Source organism: Rana temporaria, chromosome 3, assembly GCF_905171775.1.
Source record: "Rana temporaria chromosome 3, aRanTem1.1, whole genome shotgun sequence".
In the NCBI taxonomy this organism is placed as follows: domain Eukaryota; kingdom Metazoa; phylum Chordata; class Amphibia; order Anura; family Ranidae; genus Rana; species Rana temporaria.
In genome coordinates, this window is record NC_053491.1 from 372,451,339 (window position 1) to 372,476,522 (window position 25,184).

At 42.0% G+C, this 25,184-nt stretch overlaps 1 protein-coding gene across 3 annotated transcripts in view; it reads right to left on the reverse strand.

Moving 5' to 3' along the window:
• Positions 1 to 25,184, reverse strand: part of PTPRO (protein tyrosine phosphatase receptor type O) — a 112,553-nt gene that overhangs the window by 34,480 nt on the left and 52,889 nt on the right. For all 3 annotated transcript variants that reach the window (XM_040345527.1, XM_040345525.1, XM_040345526.1), the window contains exons 7-13: positions 21,849 to 22,045; positions 20,091 to 20,211; positions 14,477 to 14,670; positions 13,151 to 13,262; positions 4,869 to 5,020; positions 3,513 to 3,633; positions 729 to 868 (exon numbers count right to left, since the gene is read on the reverse strand). In XM_040345527.1, the coding sequence (XP_040201461.1) occupies positions 729 to 868; positions 3,513 to 3,633; positions 4,869 to 5,020; positions 13,151 to 13,262; positions 14,477 to 14,670; positions 20,091 to 20,211; positions 21,849 to 22,045 (1,037 nt within the window). The remainder of the gene's footprint in view (positions 1 to 728; positions 869 to 3,512; positions 3,634 to 4,868; positions 5,021 to 13,150; positions 13,263 to 14,476; positions 14,671 to 20,090; positions 20,212 to 21,848; positions 22,046 to 25,184) is intronic.

Consider the following 25,184-nt stretch of genomic DNA (forward strand, 5'->3'; position numbering starts at 1 on the left):
TGAGGACAAGGGGGCACTCTTTACGTCTAGAGGAAAGGAGATTTCACCTCCAAATACGGAAAGGTTTTTTCACAGTAAGAGCTGTGAAAATGTGGAACAGACTCCCTCCAGAGGTGGTTCTGGCCAGCTCAGTAGATTGCTTTAAGAAAGGCCTGGATTCTTTCCTAAATGTACATAAAATAACTGAGTACTAAGATTTGTAGGTAAAGTTGATCCAGGGTAAATCCGATTGCCTCTCGGGGGATCAGGAGGGAATTTTTTCCCCTGCTGTAGCAAATTGGATCATGCTCTGCTGGGGTTTTTTGCCTTCCTCTGGATCAACTGTGGGTATGGAGTTGGGTGTATGGGATTGTATTGTGTTTTTTATTTTGTTTGTTTATTTTTTTTTGTGGTTGAACTGGATGTCTTTTTTCAACCTGACTAACTATGTAACTATGTAACTATGTTGAGACTGCCATAGAAATTAGATATCAGGCACCCCAACTGCCACAATATTTTTTGCAGGCTTATTGACATGCCCAATTCCTGTTATCTTTGATCAGTCAGCCAATCATGCCTAGTCTCTTGGTACCTGCAGACCTGATTAGGGAATAGACATGTCTTATTTCATGTCTGTGGACATCTAAACTCATGTATTTATTCCACATTTTTAGAACAGAATTTCTGAATAAGTATAGTTTCCAACCCTAAGAAATATATGTAGTTATTTTTTAAAGTGATTGTGTCACCTTGTCATATTCACTCTGTACCATGTCAGAACGTCGGCAGAAAACGTCAAAATAATCAGAAAATCCCTCTTCCACCCACAGCAGAGTGACAGACGTCTGCGTTTTATTCACGGCAAATAGGGACTTTGGAGGAGCTGGATCTGTACAAATAAAATGTTACTCTGTAAAAAAAATATTGCCCAACTATAAAACAAAGAACATCATGAGCCATCATAATTTACAACCCTATTTTTAATTCAATCCCCATAATCACGGTATATCCTATACTACAACCTCCATCATTACTGAATATTCCACACTTTAACCCTCATCATCACTAAATCTTCCACACTACAGGCCCTGTCATTACTATGTATTCTATACTGTACCCTCCATCATCACAACATATTCTGCACTATAACCCTCATTAACTCTAAATACTCAACACTACACTCCTCATCATCACTATATATGCCACACTACAACCAACCACCGTCATCACTGGATATTTAATACTATAACTTCCATAATAACTACTAGATATTCTACAACAGTGGTTCTCAACCTCAGTCCTCAAGTACCCCCAACAAGCCACGTTTGCAGGTTTTCCTTTATCTTGCACAGGTGCTTTAAAACTACTTGCCTACCAGGCCAATTTCTCTCCTACATGTAAAAATCATTTTTTTTTTTTGCTAGAAATTGACACAGAACCCCCAAACATTATATATTTTTTAAGCAGAGACCCTAGAGAATTAAATGGCAGTCATTGAAACTTTTTATCTTGCATGGTAATTGAGCAGCAATTTTTCAAACGTGTTTTGTTTGGAAAAAAACTGTTTCATGCATTAAAAAAAACAAAACAGTAAAGTTAGCCCAATTTGTTTGCATAATAAGAAAGATGACATTACGCTGAGTAAATAGATACCTAGCATGTCACACTTCAAAATTGAATATGCTTGTGGAATGGCGCCAAGCTTCAGTACTTAAATACGCTTACATTTTTTTTACAGTTTACATGTTTTGAGTTACAGAGGAGGTCTAGTGCTATAATTATTGCTCTCGCTCTAACGTTCGCGGAAATACTACCTATGCAGGAGATACGCAGAGATTTATATCCAAGGCTTTTTTTATCCATAATTGTGGTGAGTGCATCCCCATAAGGGGAGTTCCCCCCCACGTGGTGTACGCCCCCTCTGGTGAAAGGAGCACAGATTGAAGAACCTCTTTCTACTTATCTATCCATTTGCACTATCATCTGATTTCCTATATTTGGTTGGACATATAGAAGTGTTTCAGGTCTGGAAGTAGCGCTGCTACAGTTGCATATTTGAACTTTGGACTTTTTAGTTTTGAAGTTTTATATTTTACTGTTTATTTTATGATTGACGCTTTTAAGCAGCTGCTTTTATATCATTCATCCTATATCTATGACCGAATTATCCCAGTGTGCATCCTAAGCGCTGAGCTGTGCTAATATACTGAAGGAAGGGCGACTTTTAGCATTTTTTGAGCTGAGTAGTGTATTTAGGTTTTGTGCTATTTAGGTTTAGTCAGGCCCTAGGCCTGACTAAACTCGTGCACCCCTTAATTTAAAGATGACCCACCCCTTCCTGTCGAGGCCACACCCCTTTCTGTTTAAGACCCACCATGAAATTTCCGAGTGGGGACACTAGTTCTTAGGGCCTTGGGGGGGGGGGGGGGCAATGGATTCCCCTAATTTGCATAGAGTTCCTCTCACTTCCTGTTTGGCTATGGGGCAGGAAGTGAAGGGAAATCTCCGCAATGGAACAGGGATGGTAAAAAATAAACTGACAGGGGCTATAAACTGACAGGGGCTATAACCCTCCGTTACTCTATCCAAAATGAAAAAAAAAGTGTTGCCTATAGTTCTACTTTAAGCACAAATTTCTGATCATTTTATGGAGAGGACAAAGAAGATATAATCATGCCAATGGTGCAGTAGAAAACATAGCACAGTGAGGAAGGTTTGTGGTCCAGGCTGATAGGATAGTCAAAATTAGAAGCAGCTTGCGTTACACTAACAGTGTAGCACAAGCTTACGGGGACTCTTTCCTTGCTGCCCCCCTGCAAAGTGCTGCCCTAGGCCTGGGCCTTGTTGGCCTAGGCCAGGATACAGCGTTGGTAACAGGTCCTCTTTACAGTGAGATCTGGGGTCAATAAGTCCCCAGATCTCACCTCTAGGCTGGGAAACCTGAAATAAAATAAAAATAAAAATCCTGGATTCCCAGTCAAGATTTTTTTTTTCAAATGCAGAGGCCGGGCGTGACATCATAACATCACGCCCGGCCTCCGAATGATCATAGAGACTCCAGGGATCATCTGGTCAGCCAGAAATCTCTATGGTCAACAGAAGTCGTTTCCTTCTCTGGTTCGCCGATTGCAGGGGCGAGCCAGGGGAAACACAGGTGGGCGGCAGGAGGGGGCAGACGTCCCCTCCCGCCACCTATAAGAACAGCACTATGATTGTTCTTATGGTGAAGGGAATCGCTGGCTATAAAAGAAGATATCTGAATGATATCTGAATGATGCCTGTAACTGCAGGCATCATTTAGATATCACCGCTCAAAGTCGACAAAGTCATATGACGTTGGGTGGGCGGGAGCGGTTAAATCAGAGTCAATGGCATGGTATTTTGGACTGCTATTTTATCTAAGAGAAATTCCCAAAACATGGCCTGTTGGGGGTACTTGAGGACTGAGGTTGAGAGCCACTGCTCCACACTACACTCCCCACCTCCAGTCCAGGATAAGAGTATTGTGGGACAATGTTCTTCAATGTTCTTACCAAGTTTCACCACATACGGAAGTGATGAGTTGCTGCTCCTCTCAGTGAAGGCAGTGACAGTGATATTGTAGATGTCTCCGGCTGGTAGTGCCATTACTGCTGTCATCATATTGCGGGAAACCTGAAAAGAGAGTGACACAATCAGATATGCATTTATTCCCCAACCATACTAGGTTGTCAGCTCTACAGATCAGAATACTTTGGATCACTTTTTGTAGACTGGTTTACATTTCTTTCACATGGATTCAGTGCAATGTGTAGTCATTTCCAGCAACTAGGTTATAATTCAGTTAGACATCACTGAGAGATGGATTTTGACTGGTTGTTTAGTTTACTTTTGCCATCTCTAAGAAGTGAGGACACAATTATACTGTAAATAGAAACTACAGATGGAAGGCCTGACCTGGTTTTGCTGACACCCCTCCCAGACTACTAGCATCGTAACAACATAAAAAAAAAAAAAAAAAAAAGGAAGGGACTTTATCGGTGCATCAGTATATACCCAAGAAACAGTCAAAGAGTATGTACCCAATATATAATATTACAAAATGCAAATACTTTATTAATACATACGTTAAAAACATATATACTATAAAAAGAATGTCCCGCCAATCCCTGGAACAGACATTAGTTCCTGCTAGACCTCATTATAATTGAACATATTAAATCATTATTTGATCATCATATAAAATAAATACAGTCTGTACAGGAACCCTGTAGTAGGGTCTTGACGCGTTTCGCAAATACTTATTGCTCCTTCAGGAGACATACAACAGAATAATTCAATGTGATATCACATCTAAGGAACAACCTAAATAAAGTCCAAATACGAGTATATCACAGTATAAAGTCCAAATACGAGTATAAAACAATACGTATTTGGGAAACGCGTTCAGACCTACTACAGGGTTACTACAAGGCTATATTTGTTTATATGGTGATCATGTAATGATTTAATATGTACAATTATAATGAGTTCTAGCAGGAACTAGAGTCCATTCCAGGGATGGGTGTGTAATAAAGCATTTGTATTAATGTATATTGGGTACATATTGGGTATATTGGGTGTTTGTTGTTTTTTTATGTTGTAACAATTATACTGTAGCTATTATAATATCTATCAGATGTGTCATGAAACTGCAATCAGACTGCAGTCTAACATTAATTCCACTGCTATGAACAGTGCCTGCAGCAATATATTATATTGTATAATATTGTGTTAAAATATAATTTACTATATTACTGCACTGCACAAGAAAAAAAGGGGTTACTGCAGTTGAACTGCAAATGACCTGGAAGACAATTTAAACAAGTTTCCCTTTGTTAAGTGAAAGGAGACACTCATGATAAACTTACACTCTTCTTTATCCTTTTCTTCCCTTCTGCTGTCACCTGCCAGTGCAGCATTCGAGAATGTGAAAGATCCAAGGTTTTGTCACCATATCGCCAGGTGATATACAGCAGAGTTTTCACATATTCCACCTGAGTGATGCGGGGGGCCACAGGAGCTGCAAGATAATCATATATAAGATTATGAGACATGACATCACTAGTAAAAGGATTTTTCCAAGTGCCTTACAATGTCAACACCATTGGGCCAAGCTTTGCCCCTGAGACCCCCAGGATAGCCCCTTGTTTATCTTTTAAGTGATTTCCCCAACTTGCACATCCTGTTTTTTTTTTTTTCTGTATTGTGATTGCATGGTTGCTCCTCTTTAGTTTTGCTCCCACACTGACCAAGGGTTTTTTATTTTTAGGAAACCCTTATCGCAGCAAGGACTGACATGATTATGCTACCACAAGTTTTATTTGTGTCAAATGATGTAGCACCCTGGAGTTTAGACAGGGATGCGCCTCACAAATTTACTTGACAGGAGTAGTTATCCTGGTTAATTGTTAGAGATCCATTGATTTCTCCCTAAGTTTGGTCTTGTTGCACTTTTCTCTTCTACCACTAAGTACTTGGTGGTATTAGATATGAGAAAGGTAACTCAAGGTCAGGTTATGGGTACATGGGGTATCTCAGCCAATGGGCAGGGGTTTTCTTGAATCCCTTGGCATGCTTGGAGAACCTATATATTCGGGTGGAGTCAGGTGATCTACGTTCTGTGCCACCTGGACGACTGTCTGGGTGGACGTGTGTCGTGTGCCCCAGGCTGCTAGGCCAGAGATTAGGCCTATCCCAGGGGCGTCTGGCTGCTAGGCTATCTGAGGGCCTATCCAGAAGCAAGACAGCAGCGCAAGGTTGGGATTGCGGCTTGCAGTCCAACCAAAAGTGCTCTGCCAGGCTGGAGAACATGTCAGTGGTCGGAGGTAGAAGGGAAGCTGTCGCCACTAGTAACTGAAGCAAGTACCGGAGCAGTATTCTCACCGAACGGGCATGATGGAGAATCGTGAAAACTTCAGGCGGTGATCAAGTCAGGGTCCCAGCCAGCAGAGGTGACGCTTGCTGAGCAGCCTTGTGTGTCAAGTCAGGGACCGAGCAGACCAGTGGGGCGAAGCTTGAGAAGTATAACATTTTCAGGGATTCATATTTATCATCACCTGCATGAGTCATTTGTGGTAGCAGAGTCACAGACAGATGTAGTTGACAATAATCTTCTATCACAAAGGTGTCAAACACAAGGCCCGCGGGCCGAATCCGGCCCTCCAGGCCATTTCATGTGGCCCTCGCACCTCTCCTGCAGCTGCAGGAGAGCTTCCACCCTCCTCTTGTCCTCCTCCAGACCCTTACTTTCTGCTTTCAAGAAATGCATCCAGCTTCTTCCCAGCAGCAGCATAAGGAAAGGGGGTGCACTGTGATGTAAGGGAGGGTGGGGGACTCAACTTCTGATGGTGGGGTGGCTCTTGACATCTAATGTAAAGGGAAGGGGCTGCGCTGGACATCTAATCTTACAGATACAACCGGCCCTCTTGAGGGCAATCATAATGCCGATGTGGCCCACGATGAAATGGAGTTTGACACCCCTGTTCTATCATCTTGTCAACTTTGGATAGGTAAAAAATATGATGAAGAGCCAGCTGAAACCAACTCAGTCTCTTCAATACCTGGGGGTCCTCATCAACACCAGAAGGGAGAAGGACTTGACTTCAGAAAAAAAAATAGAAGCAACAAAGCAAAAGGTGCAGAAATTTGTAATAACTCTCTGCTCCTCAATGTCTGCATTTTCTTAGTGTACAGGGCAAATTAGAACACCTCAGGTTGGGATTAGAACAGTTCTCTGTGCCCCCATTAGCAAGATTCACCCTCTATATTTGTCTTGTTTGCCATTATGCCCAAGAGTGAAAGAAAATAATAAGTTGTATTGCATGCATGGCGTTCTCTTATTCACGTTGTAAATTTAATTTCTAAATTATGATTGACCCAAGAACAGCCAGAGGGCCAGATGTGGCCTGGGATCCATAAAATACCGGGTCTAATCTGGAGAGTGTCTTCAAAGACTAATGCCGCGTACACATGATCGGTCAAACCGATGAGAACGGTCTGATGGACCGTTTTCATCGGACCAAACTGATCGTGTGTGGGCCCCATCGGTTAATTATCCATAGGTTAAAAGCAATCTTGTTTTTAAATTTAAAATCCACGCATGCTCAGAATCAAGTCGACCCATGCATAGAAGCATTGAACTTCGTTTTTTCAGCACGTCGTTGTGTTTTACGTCACCGCGTTCTGACATGATCGGTTTATTAATGATGGTGTGCAGGTACGACTGACCATCAGTCAGCTTCATCGGTTAACCGATGAAAACGGTCCATCAGACCGATCGTGTGTACAGGGCAATAGAGTTTTCAGGAATTGTGGCGTTCCCTCGCCAACAGAAGAAAAAAATAATGGCCAAATGGTAAGATCTATTTCTGTTTTTTTCTCCCTTTTTATGTCGTGCCCATTTTTTTTTCTTTCAAAGATTTTTATTGTTTTATCGAAAGGGATTACAAACATATTCTTCCTGGATCAAATACAATTTCCACAATGCTCACACATCATCAAAACATTGTACTGTACATTATGGATTCTACATTTGCCAGTTTAAGAAGTTACATTTTCCACATATAATTTGGTAAATTATACCATAATATAACATTGTGTAAAGTTGGGCAATGCCTCAGGCCCATCATTTAACTATTGAAAGGGTTAAAATTAACCAAGACTAGTATTAGAAGTAGTAGAGTAAAGAGTCGTAAAAGGAAGGCAGGAGTCACTGGGAGAATTAAAAAGGGGGAATGAACCCTGTTCACCCATAAACTTCAAGGCGGCTTAGGGGTTCCTAACCTCTTGAAATAATCTGTTCAACTGGCGCAATTGGCTCACTTTCATACCCAAAACATATTCTACCATGGATGACAATTGATTTCTCTCCATATTCTTAATTACCAATTTAATGTGGCTACGGGCTAGAAATAGGCTCTCCATCCACACAACCTCAAATTCATTTATACCCCCAGCATTAATATTTCACAATCCGAAGTTTACCCCAGGCCTCATTTAACTGGTGGCTTAACAAGGGTTTTTTAAGGATAGCGGATTTATGCAAAAATATTTGTATTCTTCGCCAGCGCTTGCTGTGAGATAAATACCAATTGCCAAATGAGGAAGTCTATCCTTATACACAAATCTTTAATTTCATAACCTCCCTGCAATGTAAAAATCATCTTTCTACAAGGACTTCTTTTTAATCCACTGGTGAATGCACTGTTTATATATCAGCATTGTACTTCATGTTAAAATCTAAATTTGCAAAACTGCCTTACATGACTAGATGGGAAAATGGCTTCAGCTTAGAAATGGATCAGGATCATTGGTACAAGATAGTGAGTTATGCTTCTAAACCCTATACCAGGGATATGCAATTAGCGGACCTCCAGCTGTTGCAGAACTACAAGTCCCATGAGGCATAGCAAGACTGACAGCCACAAGCATGACACCCAAAGGCAGAGGCATGATGGGAATTGTAGTTTTGCAACATCTGGAGGTCCGCTAATTGCATATCCCTGCCCTATACAAACACATTTAAAATTGAGGCTAACTATAAAATACTACTCCGATGGTACATGGTTCCTTCTAGACTGGCCTTCTTTGTCAGGAGCCTACCTACTATGCTTCAGAGGTTGTGGTCAGGAGGACACACTCCACCTCCACATTTGGTGGACCTTCCCGAATCCCGAAAGTAAAGCATTCCTGGATCCGTATATACAAATTTTATTTACTCACCAAAGAATCTTAAAAAATATCAACAACAGGCTCTACTGGGTGACCCCGTGGGGGAGGCTACTAGATGTGAGCATACTAATGTCTTTTATATTCATAGCGCACGTATCATCATCGTGAGGTCCTGGAAGTCAGCCATTGGCCCATTTTAAATAGTTAAAGCGAAGCTATCTTGGATTATGATAAACAGATTTTACACAATCCTAAATGATAAAATAAAATTGTTTGAAAAAATGTGTGATCCGTGGATATCCCATATGTCGGGAAACGCTTTATGTGACTGTCAACTATGTCTGGGAACAGCTTAAAGTGGAGGTTCACACAAAAAGTGAACCTCCGCTTTTTGGATCCCTTCCTCCCTCCGGTGTCACATTTGGCACCTTTCAGGGGGGGGGGGGTGCAGATACCTGTCTGAGACAGGTATTTGCACCACTTCCGGGTTCTGACTCCCGCGGGGAATCCAGCCTTGTCAGGTCACCCCACCCGCTGTCTTCTGGGAAACACAGAGAGCGGGGACCAGTGACGGCACGCCGCGATCCTCGCACATGCGCAGTAGGGAATCGGGCAGGGAAGCCGCAAGGGTTCACTTACTGATTCTCTCACCGAGGATGGCGGCGGAATCAGCCGAGGACCGAGCGATTGCTCAGCCTCGGCTGCCGACATCGTGGGCGTGCTGGACAGGTAAGTGTGCATTTTTTAAAAGTCAGCAGCTGCCGTATTTGTAGCTGCTGGCTTTTAAAAAAAGAAATTGGCGGAACCTCCGCTTTAAGCTCCTTTCTCTTTCTTATTTCAAATCACTTTTTCTCTTCTTTTCCTTTCCCCTCTTGGAGGAGTTATGCTTAGCTAGAATGTGATATTTCATGTAACGCATTATCCGGAATGTAAATCCAGACATGATGGTGGAGAAGATCACCCTTTAAAGCCTCATACACACGTTACGATTGTTGGCCAACCGAGCGTCTGACTTTTGTCAAAAGGGCGTCTACCAGGATCTTGTCTTGCATACTAACTTTACACAATTATCGTGTCACAAACACGAACGTAGTGACGTACTACAAGGAATTTCAGCTCTTGAGTGCCACCCTTTTGGCCCTTTTTGCTAATTTCATGTTTGTTAAGCATTGATTTTGAGCATGTGTGTTTGTACTTTCAACTTTTGTGTGACAGATTTGTGTACTGACCATAGGAAAATCATATGCCAAGCCGTTGTCCGCCGAAAATTTACTAGCCTGCCATCCAACATTTGTTGGCCAAAAATTGGACAACAATTGTCGAAAGGAGCGTACTAACGGTAAGATTTTAGGATTACAGTCTGTCAACAGACAATCCCCTGCCAACAATCAAACTGTGCGTACAAGACTTAAAGGAACACTAAAGGTTTGTTTTTAATTAGATCAATTGATTGCTGTAAGCAAGAGCATTTAAATATCACTTACCTCGTTTTTCCTTTTGACCTCCAAAATACAGTAATCCAGGTTTGAAAATGCAATTTCCTTTCTCTCCTCTTCTTGCTTTCCACCGGCATCTGAGCCGTTTTGCATGGTGGAAAGCAGAATGTGCTCACCCCCTCCCTATGACTACAGCCCTGCGTGAAGATGCTCTCTTATCCCTCACAGGCATGGAGGCTAAGCCTAATGGGAACTGTAGTTCCCATTAGGCCGTGATGTAGCAAGAATGAATGTGCACCGTAAACCAGGAAGTCAGTGATAATAACGATTCAGAAGTGCTGGAGGTGAATAAAACAGCTCGATTTCAACAGGTATCAAACTAGTTATAATGCAAAATATTTTTGTCTTTACAACCCCTTTAAGGGAGACTTTCTTGTTGACCTGCTAGAGCAGTGTTTCTCAATTCCAGATCAAGGTGCACCAACAGGTCATGTTTTCAGGCTTTCCATTATTTTGCACAGGTGATTTGATCAGTTTCACTGCCTTAGTAATTACCGCAACCATTTCATATGAGGGAAATCCTGTAAACATGACCTGTTGGTGCGCCTTGAGGACTACAATTGAGAAACACTGTGCTAGAAGCAAGTTTGGATCACTTTAGGCTGACACATTGTGATAAAAGTTATATTTCAGGCACCACAATAAGGGACGATAAGGTCTCACGTCTATACAATTATATTGTGTTTGTGTTAATCTTGAATGCAACTGTACTATTTATAGTTGTTTTTCTGGTAGAATCGTATGCTATTGAACATGTAAAGACAGGATATGTGTCTTCAATTTTTTCTTTTTTTCTGTATGAAACATTCTTCTTTTGTAAGAGAGAATTGACTTTATGTGATAACTCCACAATGTTACATATTCTTTTCTTAAAAAAACATAGCAGTAAAAATGATTGGAAATGTAAAATGGGGAACAAGGGTCTAAACCAGGTTAAATAGTTTACCACTCATCCATTATCCATCCCATGGGGTTGAAATCTAATCCTTTTCAAATGTTTTCACTTTACCATTTAAGATGGCCAATAGTTGTTTGTTTAACCATGCAAATATAAAGTTTGTAAGGTTGAATGGTATTAATGTTGACTTCCATGATCCAGTGATCACTTTTTTCGCTGTTATAAAAATGTATGAAATCAGTTTTTTGTAATGTTCGGGTGCCTCCTCAGCTGGTGTGTTTAGTAAAGAATATATTAGAGATTTTCTCTCCTGTCTGCAACTTCTATAGCATGTTGAGGAGGCATCTGGAAGGTATGAAGATAATATCGTCGGAACAAGGTACCATTGTCATAAAACTTTCTAACTCACTTCAATGAGTGAGGTGTTTGTATTCAAAATTTGTATCTGCCTGTGTGTTTCCAATTGGCCAGATTTGGGTAGGTCTACCTCTAGAGGTGGCAGGTGGTATGGAACCCATGATAACTGTTTCAAAGACCTACTGTATTCAAAGAAAGCTCTCCTATCATTTCTCCACCAACAAATAAGGATCTCACTATGGTTGGTGAGTCACTGTGAGCCTGATTCCTTGACAATTATTACCAATCCTATTTGTGAATCCAGCCTCTAAAGAAAGTGTTGACCTTCTCTCCACTTATCAACAACAAACAACCTCACTCAAACTTTCTGAAAACTGTTCATCCTTCCAATAGGCTCTGGGAACATTCAGGCAGAATAAGCTTATGGAGTTGGCTTACTAAAGGCAAATAGGCTTTCCACTTGCAATTCACAAAGGGAGTTTGCCCCAGAGCCTAGTAATGTGGTGAAGTTTCACTTCACAAAAAACATCCATTGCGTGCAAGGAAAAAACAGCAACTTTGTTTGTACATGTTTGGATGCTGGAAGTCAGCAAAACTTCACCTTATTCACTAAGCTTTAGGGCACATTCACTTCTACTGCAAAGTAAACAACCTCACCTTTCCAAATAACAGTGCAATATACATGAAATGTGTATGCCTCATGGACATTCCTTGGTGGGAGTCCCGGAAATGGTCATGTACACAGCAAAAGCCTTCCAAATATTCAGTAATCACCACTGAGTAGATCTAATGCCAAGTTTAAATATCCTACTTGGCAGAAATATCTTGTGATTAGCTATCGCACATGTCTATTAAAAATCTGTTCTTCACCCACATTATTTTTTTCTAGCTACGTAATTCAAATTTGTGCTGACATGGAGAGGTACTTAGAAAAAAATGTTTTACTTATTGTAATTTCCCATTCTGGTGCCTCACCATTTCAGCATAAAGATCTCCCACTCCTATTTGTTTCTTCATGGACTAGTAACTTGAAAAAGGATGTGCAAGCTGAGGAAAGCTTTTAAAGGCAACAGAAGGTGCTGTCCTGAGAGACTCTAATGCCCTGTACACACGATCGGAATTTCCGTTCGGAATTTCCGTTGGGATAAACTCAGACAGATTTTTCCTTTCAAGCTGTCTTGCATACACACTGTCACACCAAATTCCGACTGTCCAAAACGCAGTGACGTACAACACTACATCAAGAGTAAGTTCAATGCTTACGAGTATGCGTCGACTTGATTTTGAGCATGCATATTTTATTTCTCTGTCGGAGTTCCATACAGACGAATGGAATTTCCGATAGAAATTTTTTTCATCTGGAAAAAAGAGAACGTGTTCTCTTTCTAAGTCTGTCAGAATTTTTTCCGATGGAAAAACTCAGATGGAGCACACACACGGTCGGAATATCTGATGAAACAATTCCTTCTGACTTTTTCCATCGGAAATTCCGATCGTGTGTACAAGGCATAAGTTGTATCTTGGCCCATTGCTACTGACATGATAAGGCACCAAGAATGGAAAATTCAGGAATTGTCTGATAACAATTTTCCATTATCTCTGAATGACAGTTCTTCACACATGGTGCTGGTTAATTATAAATAAGGGAAATTATAACCCACCTGATTGTTACACAGGGAGGTCCAAAATGATAGACAGAATTCAGTAGATCTCTAATCTGAACACTTGCCTGTTATAAAGCTTATAGTGGAAGTGTCACAGCAGCTGCGCTCTGGCTCTGCCCATGTCACCATTGTCACTCGGAAGTTATAGTACCAGGCAGGAAGTAGATTGGTCAGTCTCTACAAAAAAAGTATATATATATAAAATCTCCACATGTTTACTAGCTAGTAGTAGTTAGTTACATTTACTGGATTTGTTCTGTAATGTAAAAAAAAAAAATTGTAGCTTCTTTAAACTACTTCTTCAGTTTCAATGATCGTCAGGAAGATGCCCGGCATTTATATCAACACAGGAGGCACAGTTACCTCAATCCAAACACCATGGAACGTGTAAATGTTGATTGCCCAAGAACAGGATAAGAGGTGTGAAATTTGAGGAACCACCCTTTTTTACAGTAGTCTTATGATCCCATGCTTGGTTTAGGGATGTTGGCATAGATATCAATTCCACAACTGTTGTTTTGTATTCCCAATGTACATGTCTTTGCATTCCTATACTGCAAATACTAAGTTACTTTGCTGGTGTTTGGGTGTTGGGTATTTTGGATGTATAAGCTTCTGGCTCAGTGTGTTACTGGAATTGAAGGACACAGGAATGCAAGGTTTGTCAAACATCCTTCAGAGTTTTTTTGACACTCCAGCTACATTTGGGTTGACTATATTACTCCACAAACAATTATAGCACTCTGGATCTGGAACTAAAGGAATGGCTTGGAAAAGTTATGAAATGTCTTCAACATTACATAACAAATCCAGTTGTATGTGATTAATATACTAAGCTAGCTATACCATGACCTGGACTAATGAGAACCTTCATAGACATATATACTTACTACATTCTTGTTGTAGCACTGAGCTGGTTCACACCAAAACGAGGTGTGGGAATGGAGCATTTTGTGCGTCTTTCCAGCACCACGTACTACCCTTGTAATCTCCATGCTGGTGCCAGTTTATTGTTAATTTCACCCCAAACGCAGATCGCAAACACAGTGCATTTGTACCAGTGCAGTGCATTTTTAAAAGTAGTGCAAGCGCTACTTTTTTGCAATATAATACATTTTGTAGCCCATTCCATTTAATGGGCTGTCAAAACACACCACACAGGAACGAACTAGAATCATATGGGAAATGCATTTTTCAGTGCAATCCTGGTGTGAACAGACCTTAAATACACAAATATACTATATCTGTTTATGTGTGTCTATCACTCTCTCTCTCTTTCACGCATATGTAAAGCAGCGCTTAATAATATCTGGTACACAGACAAGATGCACTGTGACTGTTTGTGTGGTTGGTACTTCATGCAATAAAGCAAAGAAATAAATATACTTTACCACTGTGGATGTTAAGGAAACGGTTGCTGCAATTTCATAATATGGTGTCCATTCTGATGTCATGCTCACAGGGTTAAAATAAAACATTTCCACAATATATTTCCGGAAGACTCCAGAATATGGGCGACTCCAGCTCAGCACCACAGCTGATGGTCCCAAGGGGTACAGTACCAAATCCTTTATTCCAGTTGGTTCTGGGAAATAAAAAGCAGGTGAAAGTCTCTCTCTCTATATTTTTATCGGCAAAATTAGATTCTGAATAAAATTTACATTGACTTCACAAACTCATGTCTTGGAGTAGTAAGGCTGGCCATACATGGTTCGTATCTCGGCTGGTTCAGCAGGAATTGGCCGATATTGGAACCATTAATAGGTAGGCTGAATGCACCGAGTTGGTCAATCAATCAACTTGGGAACAACCAGCCTTTTGGATTCTCTTGCGATTATCGCTAGCGGCTGCTATAGCCACTAGTGATAATCACCGTCTTCTCCCGCCCCTGCTTCCCCGCTGGAAGCAGACAATTGCTTGGCAGGAGGGATTCCATTGTCAGTATTGTCTGTGTTGATGAGAGGATTCGTGCAAATTTATTTCCTGCCACCCATGGTGGCAGGAAAGAAATTTGCACTGTGCATGCCTGCCTAAGTAATGTGATCGTAGAATTTAACATATTATGGTTTTCTTTTGATACATTGTTGCTGCTATTATCATTTTTTTTTTCATTAAGGATTTGTTGTAGCAGAACATATTACAGAGAACAACTCAGAACTACCGAGCAGAGAGGGTAAGCCTGAGGATGAGCCCGGAAGCAATAAGGATGGTGTTTGTGTGTTTGTGTGTGTGTAGGGGTGAGCAAATCTGCCTGGGTTCAGTTCATAAAAAGTTCTCAGTTTATAGACGCCGTTAAAATCTATAGAAAGTAAGTGTGATAATTCAATTCTGGCCAAACATAGGCCCATAAAGCAGGCTATTCTCAAACAAAAGGCATGAGAAGCAGGGCACTGCCCTTGGGGACATCTACCAATGTCAAACTTTAAAAAAGACAGAATGGTCAGCTCTCCCTACCAGTTCCAACACAAATTTACAATATGGCTGCTGTGAGATAATCCTTTAAAAGAAAGCCCTTTGAGTTATCTATTCGTTCAAATGATTGACTCTTGTAATGCAGCTGACTGGGGACAAAGACTATGCACTGTATTATAGATTGTTCTTAATTTCTGGCAACAAACCTGCTCGTTTTTAGACAATAGTCCATGATTCGTGAGATTCACGAATTGTGAGGATTTGCCAAAAACTCATAGTAGGGTGAACCCAAAACTCATCCATAGTGTTAAGTCTTGAACCAACAAGTGTTTCAAACTGTGCCCAGACACAATATAATTAGATGCTAATTGTTTTTCCTAACAGTAGAGAGCTTCATCATTTCCTATACAGACTAAATGGAAACCATGTTTGCAGGCAACAAATGCACATCAGTTTTCTGTCTTTATCTGAACATTACAACTGGCTATTAGGTCACTATTGCTGGATGGTGGGGTTAAGTCCTGGGAAATTTATGTTTCCATTGATAATCCACCTACACTTACAGTGCCTTGAAAAAGTATTCATACGCCAAATTTCCACATTTTGTCATGTTACAACTAAAAACGTAAATGTATTTTATTGAGATTTTATGTTATAGACCAACACAAAGTGGCACATATTTATGAAGTAAAATGAAAATGATATTCTGTTAAAAAAAAAAAATGGAAAATGATAACTGTTTTTCAAATTATTTTACAAATACATATCTGAAAAGTGTTGCATACATTTGTATTCAGCCCCCTTTACTCTGATACCCCTAACTAAAATCTCAGTATAAATACAGCTGTGCTCCCAGAGGTTTGTTAGAGAATCTTAGGGAACAAACAGCATCATGCAAGCCAAGGAACACATCAGACAGTTCAGCTATACATTTATAGAGAAGTTTAAAGCAAGGTAAGATTATGAAAAAATATCCCAAGCTTTAAACATATCACAGAGCACTGTTCAATCCATCATCCAAAAATGAAAAGAGTATGGCACAACTGCAAGCCTACCAAGACACGGCCGTACACCTAAACTAACAAGCGGCCAAGGAGAACATTAATAAGAGAAGCAGCAAAGAGTCCCATGGTAACTCTGGAGGAGCTGCAGAAATCCACAGCTCAGGTGGGAGAATCTGTCCACAGGACAACTACCGTATTAGTGGTGCACTCCACAAATTTGGCCTTTATGGAAGAGTGGCAAGAAAAAAGCCATTGTTGAAAGAAAGCCATAAGAAGTCCTATTTGCAGTTTGCGAGAAGCCATGTGGGGACACAGCAAACATGTGGAAGAAGGTTCTCTAATCAGATGAGAATAAAAATGTAACCATTTGGCCTAAAAGCAAAACGCTATGTGTGGCGGAAAACTAACACTGCAGATCCCTCTGAACAAACCATCCCCACCATGCAACATGGTGGTGGTGGCAGCATCATGTTGTGGGGATGCTTTTCTTCAGCGGGGACAGGGAAGCTGGTCAGAGTTGATGGGAAGGTGGATGGAGCCAAATACAGGGCAATCTTAGAAGAAAACCTGTTAGAGTCTGCAAAAGACTTGAAACTGGGGCAGAAGATTACCTTCCAGCAGGACAACGACCCTAAACATACACTGTGAGCTACAATGGAATGTCTTAGATCAAAGCATAATGAGTTAGAATGGCCTAGGCAAAGTTCAGACCTAAATACAATTGAGAATATGTGGCAAGACTTGAAAATTGCTGTTCGCAAATGCACTCCATCCAGTCTTACAGAGTTTGAGCTATTTTACAAAGAAGAATGGGCAAAAATGTCCCTCTCTAGATGTGCAAAGTTGGTAGAGACATACCCAAAAATACTTGCAGCTGTAATTGCAGAGAAATATGGTTCTGCAAAGTATTGACTTTCAGATATTTATTTGTAAAAAAAAATGAAAACCATTTATTATTTTCTGTCCACTTCACAATTATGTGCCACTTTGTGTTGGTCTATCACATAAAATCCCAATAAAATACATTTATGTTTTTGGTTGTAACATGACAAAATTTGGACAATTTCAAGGGGTATGATTACTTTTTCAAGGCACTGTACTATACCAGCTACTATATAAATTGTTGCTTGAGGCTAGAGACAGTAGTGGATTTTTATTAACGCTTCAAAAACCCAATCCTAGTAATACTTGCCAATAGTTATGTTATTTATGCTGGTATGTTTAGGGTATGCAAATACATATTTATCCCCTCTATTGGCAACAATTAGCTGAGTGGAATTAAATGGATGTGACAGAATCCTCTTGGACATGTTCACCAAACAGATCACAGAGTTTAGCAGACCACAGGATCTTTCCAGAATTGTCTGGCTTTATGTTTCGAAATCAGTAATCTATAAACCTTTTCTGTAACTCATTAGAGCAGCTGCTGCACAAGCATTTGCTGGAAAAAACTAACAATGAGGGCAGGGACTACCTTTGTTCGGATCTGGGAACCTATGGTCCATCTATTGCAAGTAAGAATCTATGCATGTTTACTTGGACATTGTATTGCCTTGTACACACAACCGTTTTTCTCGGCAGGAAAAAAAACAAAGTTTTTCCAGACAGGATTTCTCTCAAGCCTGCCTTGCATACACACGTTAAGGCCAAATACTGCCCGTCCAAAGCATGGTGACGTACATCACGTACAAATGGGCTATAAAGGGGAAATTCCATTCAAACCGTGCCACCCTTTGGGCTGCTTTTGCTGATCCTTGTGTTAGTAAAAGTTTGGTGAGAGACGATTTGCGCTTTTAAGTTTTCGTGCTTTTCAGTCAGTTACAGCGTGACGAATGTGCTATCTCCATTCCAAACGCTAGTTTTACCTGTCTCATACTTGATTCTGAGCATGCACGTTTTTTTTCCCTTCCGGAAAGCATACACACGACTGGTTTTCCCGATAGGAAAAAGTCAGCCGGGAATCCCGGTGGGAAAAAGAAAACATGTTCTCTTTTTTTCCCCCCGCAGTTTTCTCATTGGGAAAACTGTGATAGAGCATACACACGGCCGGTTTTCCCAGCCAAAAGCTGTGATTGCAGTTTTCCTGATGGGAAAACCGGTCGTGTGTACGAGGCATATTAGTATACCAGAAATTACAGTATGTGTAACTTAAACATTACTTTCATTACTTCCAAGTACCGGTGCTTTGTTAAATTAGAGGGGGACAAGAGAGTTAGTTAGCTCTGATCCAGTTAATCTATTAAAATCGGGTCTCTGTCTCAGCTCTGGGTTCCTCTTCTTCAAGTTCGGCACCCACCTTTAGGGTGACTGCATCACGGCGCCCCGGCGAAATGGCCTACCAGGCCGGGGTGCACATGCCACGCAGTGTTCCTGGTTCCGGGACCATGTTGGTCCTGAACATTTAAAGCTGTGGCGGGGCCCCAGTAATCGACTGGGTCCCCAATCCTGAGAAGATCCCAAGCGAGATAGCTGTTCGGTGGGGAGCCCATCTGAGGAGAGCCAAGAGAGGCTGGCAATCCAAAAGGGTCTCGACAGTCCACCAGAAAGTTTTATTGTTTTTACCCGGCTGGGTAATAAAGAGCACAGAATAAGACACCTGTCGTGGACATTCCGTTAATACTACATCCACCATACACCCTTAGACAGTGGAGGAGCCATGAGGTAACATGCCACCCAAAACAAACCAGCAGCTCCTTCGGGGGTAGTGCTATATATATATATATATATATATATATATATATACACACACACACATACAGACACAGGCCTGGATTCAAAAAGACTTACGACGGGCGTATCAGTAGATACGCCGTCGTAAGTCCAAATCCGCGCCGTCGCAACTTTAAGCGTATGCTCAAACTGAGATACGCTTAAATGTTGCTAAGATACGACCGGCGTAAGTCTCCTACGCCGTCGTATCTTAACTTAATATTTACGCTGGCCGCTAGGGGCGTGTACGCTCATTTACGCCTAGAATATGTAAATCAGCTAGATACGCCTATTCACGAACGTACGTGCGGCCGTCGCAGTACAGATACAGCATTTACGTAAGGCTTTTTCCGGCGTAAAGTTACCCCTGCTATATGAGGCGCAGCCAATGTTAAGTATGGACGTCGGGCCAGCGTCAAATTTTCCGTCGATTACGTTGTTTGCGTAAGTCGTTCGCGAATAGGGCTGTGCGTAATTTACGTTCACGTCGAAAGCATTGACTTTTTGCGGGTTAATTTGGAGCATGCGCACTGGGATACATTCACGGACGGCACATGCGCCGTTCATAAAAAGCGCCATTTACGTGGGGTCACAATTCATTTAAATAAAACACGCCCACCTCTTCCAGATTTGAATTAGGCGGGCTTACGCCGGCCAATTTACGCTATGCCGCCGCAACTTACGGAGCAAGTGCTTTGTGAATACTGCACTTGCCTGTCAAAGTTGCGGAGGCGTAGCGTAAATAGGATACGCTATGCCCGCACACAAATACACGCTCCCTACCTGAATCTAACCCTCAGTGTATATATGTATTTATATATTGTTTATGAGGAACATTTCTCTTTTTTTTGTAGAAAAAAAATAAAAAAAAATATTTTACCAATAGAAAAGAGAAGAGGATCTGATGGGGGTCCTATTAATGGGGCCTTTTGCAGGTAGACGACCACCCTGTACTGGGCACCAGGCAATAAGTTTGTGATGACATTGCTGGTTAAATTGACCTGAAAATACAAAACACAATTATTAAAGAACGTCTAATATGATTGTACATAATAAATGAAAGCAGGAAATATGTAAGGTTATGTAACCTTATATCTTTCTCCCTACACCTGAGATCTGACATAAGTTGGAAGTGGTGATCATCCACGTACCCCACTCTCACCCCTAGCAGGGGACATCTTATTATTATCTGTAAAATGTGTTTGTCTCCTGTTACTTGACCACCAGGCCTATTCTGGCACTTCTCTCCTTCATGTGAAAATCACAATTTTTTTGCTAGAAAATGAATCAGAACCCCCAAACATTATATATTTTTTTTTAGCAGACATCCTAGGGAATAAAATGGCAGTCATTGCAATACTTTTTGTCACACCGTATTTGCGCAGCGGTCTTACAAGCGCACTTTTTTTGGATAAAAATCACTTTTTTGAATTACAAAATAAGACAACAATACATTTTGCCCAATTTTTTTATATATTGTGAAAGATAATGTTACGCCGAGTAAAATGATACCCAACATGTCACGCTTAAAAATTGCGCCCGCTCGTGGCATGGCGTCAAACTTTTACCCTTAAAAATCTCGATAGGCGACGTTTAAAAAATTCTACAGGTTGCATTTTTTGAGTTGCAGAGTAGGTCTAGGGCTAGAATTATTGCTCTCACTCTAACGATCGCGGCGATACCTCACTTGTGTGGTTTGAATACCGTTTTCATATGCGGGCGCTACTCGCGTATGCGTTTGCTTCTGCGCGCGAGCTCGTCGGGATGGGGCGCTTTAAAAAATTTTTTTTTTGTTTTCTTATTTATTTTTATTTAGTTTTATAATTTTTTACACTGAAATAAAAAAAAAAAAAATTGATCACTTTTATTCCTATTACAAGGAATGTAAACATCCCTTGTAATAGAAAAAAGCATGACAGGTCCTCTTAAATATGAGATCTGGGGTCAAAAAGACCTCAGATCTCATATTTAGACTTAAATGCAAAAAAATAAAAAAATAAATAAAAATGTCATTTTTTCAAATGACAAAAAAAAAAATGTTTCTTTAAGAGGCTGGGCGGGACTGACGTTTTGACTTCACTTCCGCCCAGCAGAGCTATGAGGACGGGTGAAGGAGATTTCTCCTTCAGTCCCGTCCCCGCTCAGCTGCCGGACACATCCGATCCCCTCCGCCGCTACCGACGGCTCCGGTAAGCGGCGGAGGGCGCGGGAGAGCGGCGGGAGGGGGGGGGGGCCCTCTCCCGCCACCGATAACGGCGATCTCGCGGCAAATCCGCCGCGGAGACCGCCGTTATCGTGTACACCACCGCCCCCTGAAAAGATGAATATCTCGGTTGTGGCAGCAGCTGCTGCCGTTATCGAGATATTCAACTTTAAAAACAGGACGTCTTTTTGACATGGGGCGGTGGTCAAGTGGTTAAATATGTGCTGTTCCCTCTAAGTGAGAAGAAAGTCCTACTACGGTATCATATTAATACATATTACTCACAACAGTGAAAATGCTGCCCCACCATGGTGGCAGGACACCAGAATCATTAGCTGGACTTTTCATAGATAGGTAATAAACATGAAGATACGACTCTCATAATCATCTGAGGAGTGAAAATAAATTCAGTAAAGCACAGAGATGTCTAGTTACCTCCTTACAATAATATTTCTCCAGCCTCTGACTTTCCTTCTGCTTCTGGCATGTCAGTGACTGGACAGACACAATAGCATCACTATTGCCTTCCAGGGAGGACTTCCACAACACCAATGCTGCTGTAGAATTAAAGATGCTCACGGTCACATTCTTTGGTTTTTCTGTCAGTTCCTCAAACCATTTTCCGTCAGGACCTTACCCAGAAACAAAAGTAGATTGTGAATGAATGCTCAAAGATATCTCATGTAGTATGTTTTGACAATGTGGAAAACTAAGATCTTCACATAGATCTCTGAAAAAACACATAGAACCAAGCCAACCAGCAGAATGTCATTGGTGCACTAGTGATTACTGATATTTGTGAAATACTGTATATTTTCATATATACGAGGTATGTCTAAAAGGTTCAGTGAATGATCCGAAATCGGCAACATGGGCCAGGTGTGTGCGCATGCACATGGCTATCCAGAGACATGTCAAGAAGTGCCACCTAATGTGGAAGACACGTGACCATCAGGGTAAACCCGCTACGGGCAGTCAAACGTAGTCAGAGTGAAAGGTAGGGTCACAGTCAGTGGCGGCCCGCCCATAAAGGGCGCCCGGGCGCCGCCCCCCCTCTCCCAGTCAGTAAAAAAAAAAAAAAAGTTTTATTTAAACATGTCCCTTTAAGGAAAAAAAAATTCCAAAAAAGGTTCTTATGTGCACTGAGTCCGGGCGTCGGGAACAGCGCGGTATGGGTAGCGCCACGTCTGTGCAATCACGGGATTGCAGACGTGGCGCTACATTGGCAGCCCAAAAATGCCTTTGTGGCGCGGTCCATCGCGCCACTTGCTTCCGGCGCGATGGACTGCGTTGTTATGGCTGGACGGGTGCATCCACTATTTGTGCTCGTTCCGTCCCGACGTCCCTGGAAGAACAGGAAGTGACGTCGGGACTCGGGGCGCTCAGTGCGAGTACAGGTAAGCTAAGCTGAGCTATGCCGCCTGCCTCTGCCCCTCTGTAATGGACTGTTTTCTTTGTAAAGTTTGGTGGCAGCAGGAGCGGTCCACCCCCCTTCTTTAAAGATTACCTGATTACCTGTGTTCCAAATATTTTTTTATAGTGAATATTCGGCCAAAATCGCGGCACCCCGCGGGGGGTTGGGTTGTCCGCGATTTCGGCCGAATATTCACTATAAAAAAAAATTGGAACATTTGGAATTTTTTTTTTTAGTGCACATTTGGCCGAAATCGCGGCACCCCCATCCCCCCCGCGGGGGGGAGGGGTGGGGGTGCCACGATTTCGGCCGAATGTTCACTAGACATGATGAGCAATTAACCCAGTGCAGATGTAGGCTCATTGCAAGGGTGGATTTTTTTAACATTTTCATGGAGTTGGGCTTTAATAAATGATTTTTAATGTTCAATGCAATGCATATTATGGGTGAAATGCCAGCCGTCAGCAGCCTGAGCCCAGGAGAAGATGGGGAGCTACAAGTCCCAGCAGGTTATAATATAAGGCTCCTAGGTGGATGGGAGTCTTATATTATAACCTGCTGGGACTTGTAGCTCCCCATCTTCTCCTGGGCTCAGGTGCATGCAATCCACCATCTATGGGACTACAAGTCCCAGCAGTGAGAAAAACTGGACAAAGATGGTGGATTGCATGCACCTGAGCCCCAGGAGACGATGGAGAACTACAAGTCCCAGCAGGTTATAATATAAAGCTCCAAAGGTGGATGGATGACTGGACAGTGACACAGTGGGGACAATTGGCACAGTGGCTGTGTTTGATGGCATGGTACAGTGGCTGCATTTGATGGCATGGCACAGTGGTGACAATTGATGGCACAGTGACCACAATTGATGGCATGGCACAGTGGCTGCATTTGATGGCATGGTACAGTGGCTGCATTTGATGGCATGGTACAGTGGCTGCATTTGATGGCATGGTACAGTGGCTGCATTTGATGGCATGGCACAGTGGCTGCATTTGATGGCATGACACAGTGGCTGCATTTGATGGCATGGCACAGTGGCTGCATTTGATGGCATGGCACAGTGGCTGCATTTGATGGCATGGTACAGTGGCTGCATTTGATGGCATGGCACAGTGGTGACAATTGATGGCACAGTGACCACAATTGATGGCATGGCACAGTGGCTGCATTTGATGGCATGGTACAGTGGCTGCATTTGATGGCATGGTACAGTGGCTGCATTTGATGGCATGGCACAGTGGTGACAATTGATGGCACAGTGACCACACTTGATGGCATGGCACAGTGGCTGTATTTGATGGCATGGTACAGTGGCTGCATTTGATGGCATGACACAGTGGCTGCATTTGATGGCATGGCACAGTGGCTGCATTTGATGGCATGGCACAGTGGTGACAATTGATGGCACAGTGACCACAATTGATGGCATGGCACAGTGGTTGCATTTGATGGCATGGCACAGTGGCTGCGTTTGATGGCATGGTACAGTGGTGACAATTGATGGCACAGTGACTGCGTTTGATGGCATGGCACAGTGGCTGCGTTTGATGGCATGACACAGTGGCTGCGTTTGATGGCATGGCACAGTGGTGCGAATTGATGGAACAGTGGCTGCATTTGATGGGCACAGTGAGGCTGCGATTTTTTTTCTTCTTCGTTTGCGCCCCCCCCAAAAATTTTGAGCACCAGCCGCCACTGGTCACAGTGCAATGGAGCAATGAGTGAACATCAAGTTCTGCTACAAATTAGTGAAAACAGAGACACATGAAATGTTGGTGCACGTGTACGGGACAGAAGCCATGAGCAGAAAAGTTGTTTACAACTGTTTCAAACTGTAACAGGAGTCACTTTTGGGCACAGATTGAGCCAGGAAATAAAGGGACATATGTTGGATTGTTTTAACATGGACAGTAATCTACAATATATTCTTTAATGTCTGTAAAGAGTATTCTGACCCTACCGGTCAATAATGACTCTTTTCAATGATTAGCCCTGGCTAGTGAGTTGTTAAATGAGGCTGGCTCTTGAAAGGCCTTTCATTGTGTGATAACACTGTTTAAAGCCTATGATGCTCAGGTGTGAATACCTTTCTGTCGGAGACAGACCGTCTGTCTAAAGATGTGGATTGAGGGGAATTCATTGTGTGATGGTGTTTTGTTTGAATTCTGTTAATAAAGGAATGTGACTTCTCAGGTGCAGTGATTAGGTCATGTTAATTATAGACCAGCGCCAAAATGTCTGGAATGTTTAGCAATTAGCCATCTGAAGGTTTATTGAAGCCCCCTCAGGGTGTGATGTGTGGGTGGAGAGTTTGATTGTTCCTGTGATCACTGAAACATGCCTTGAAAACTGTA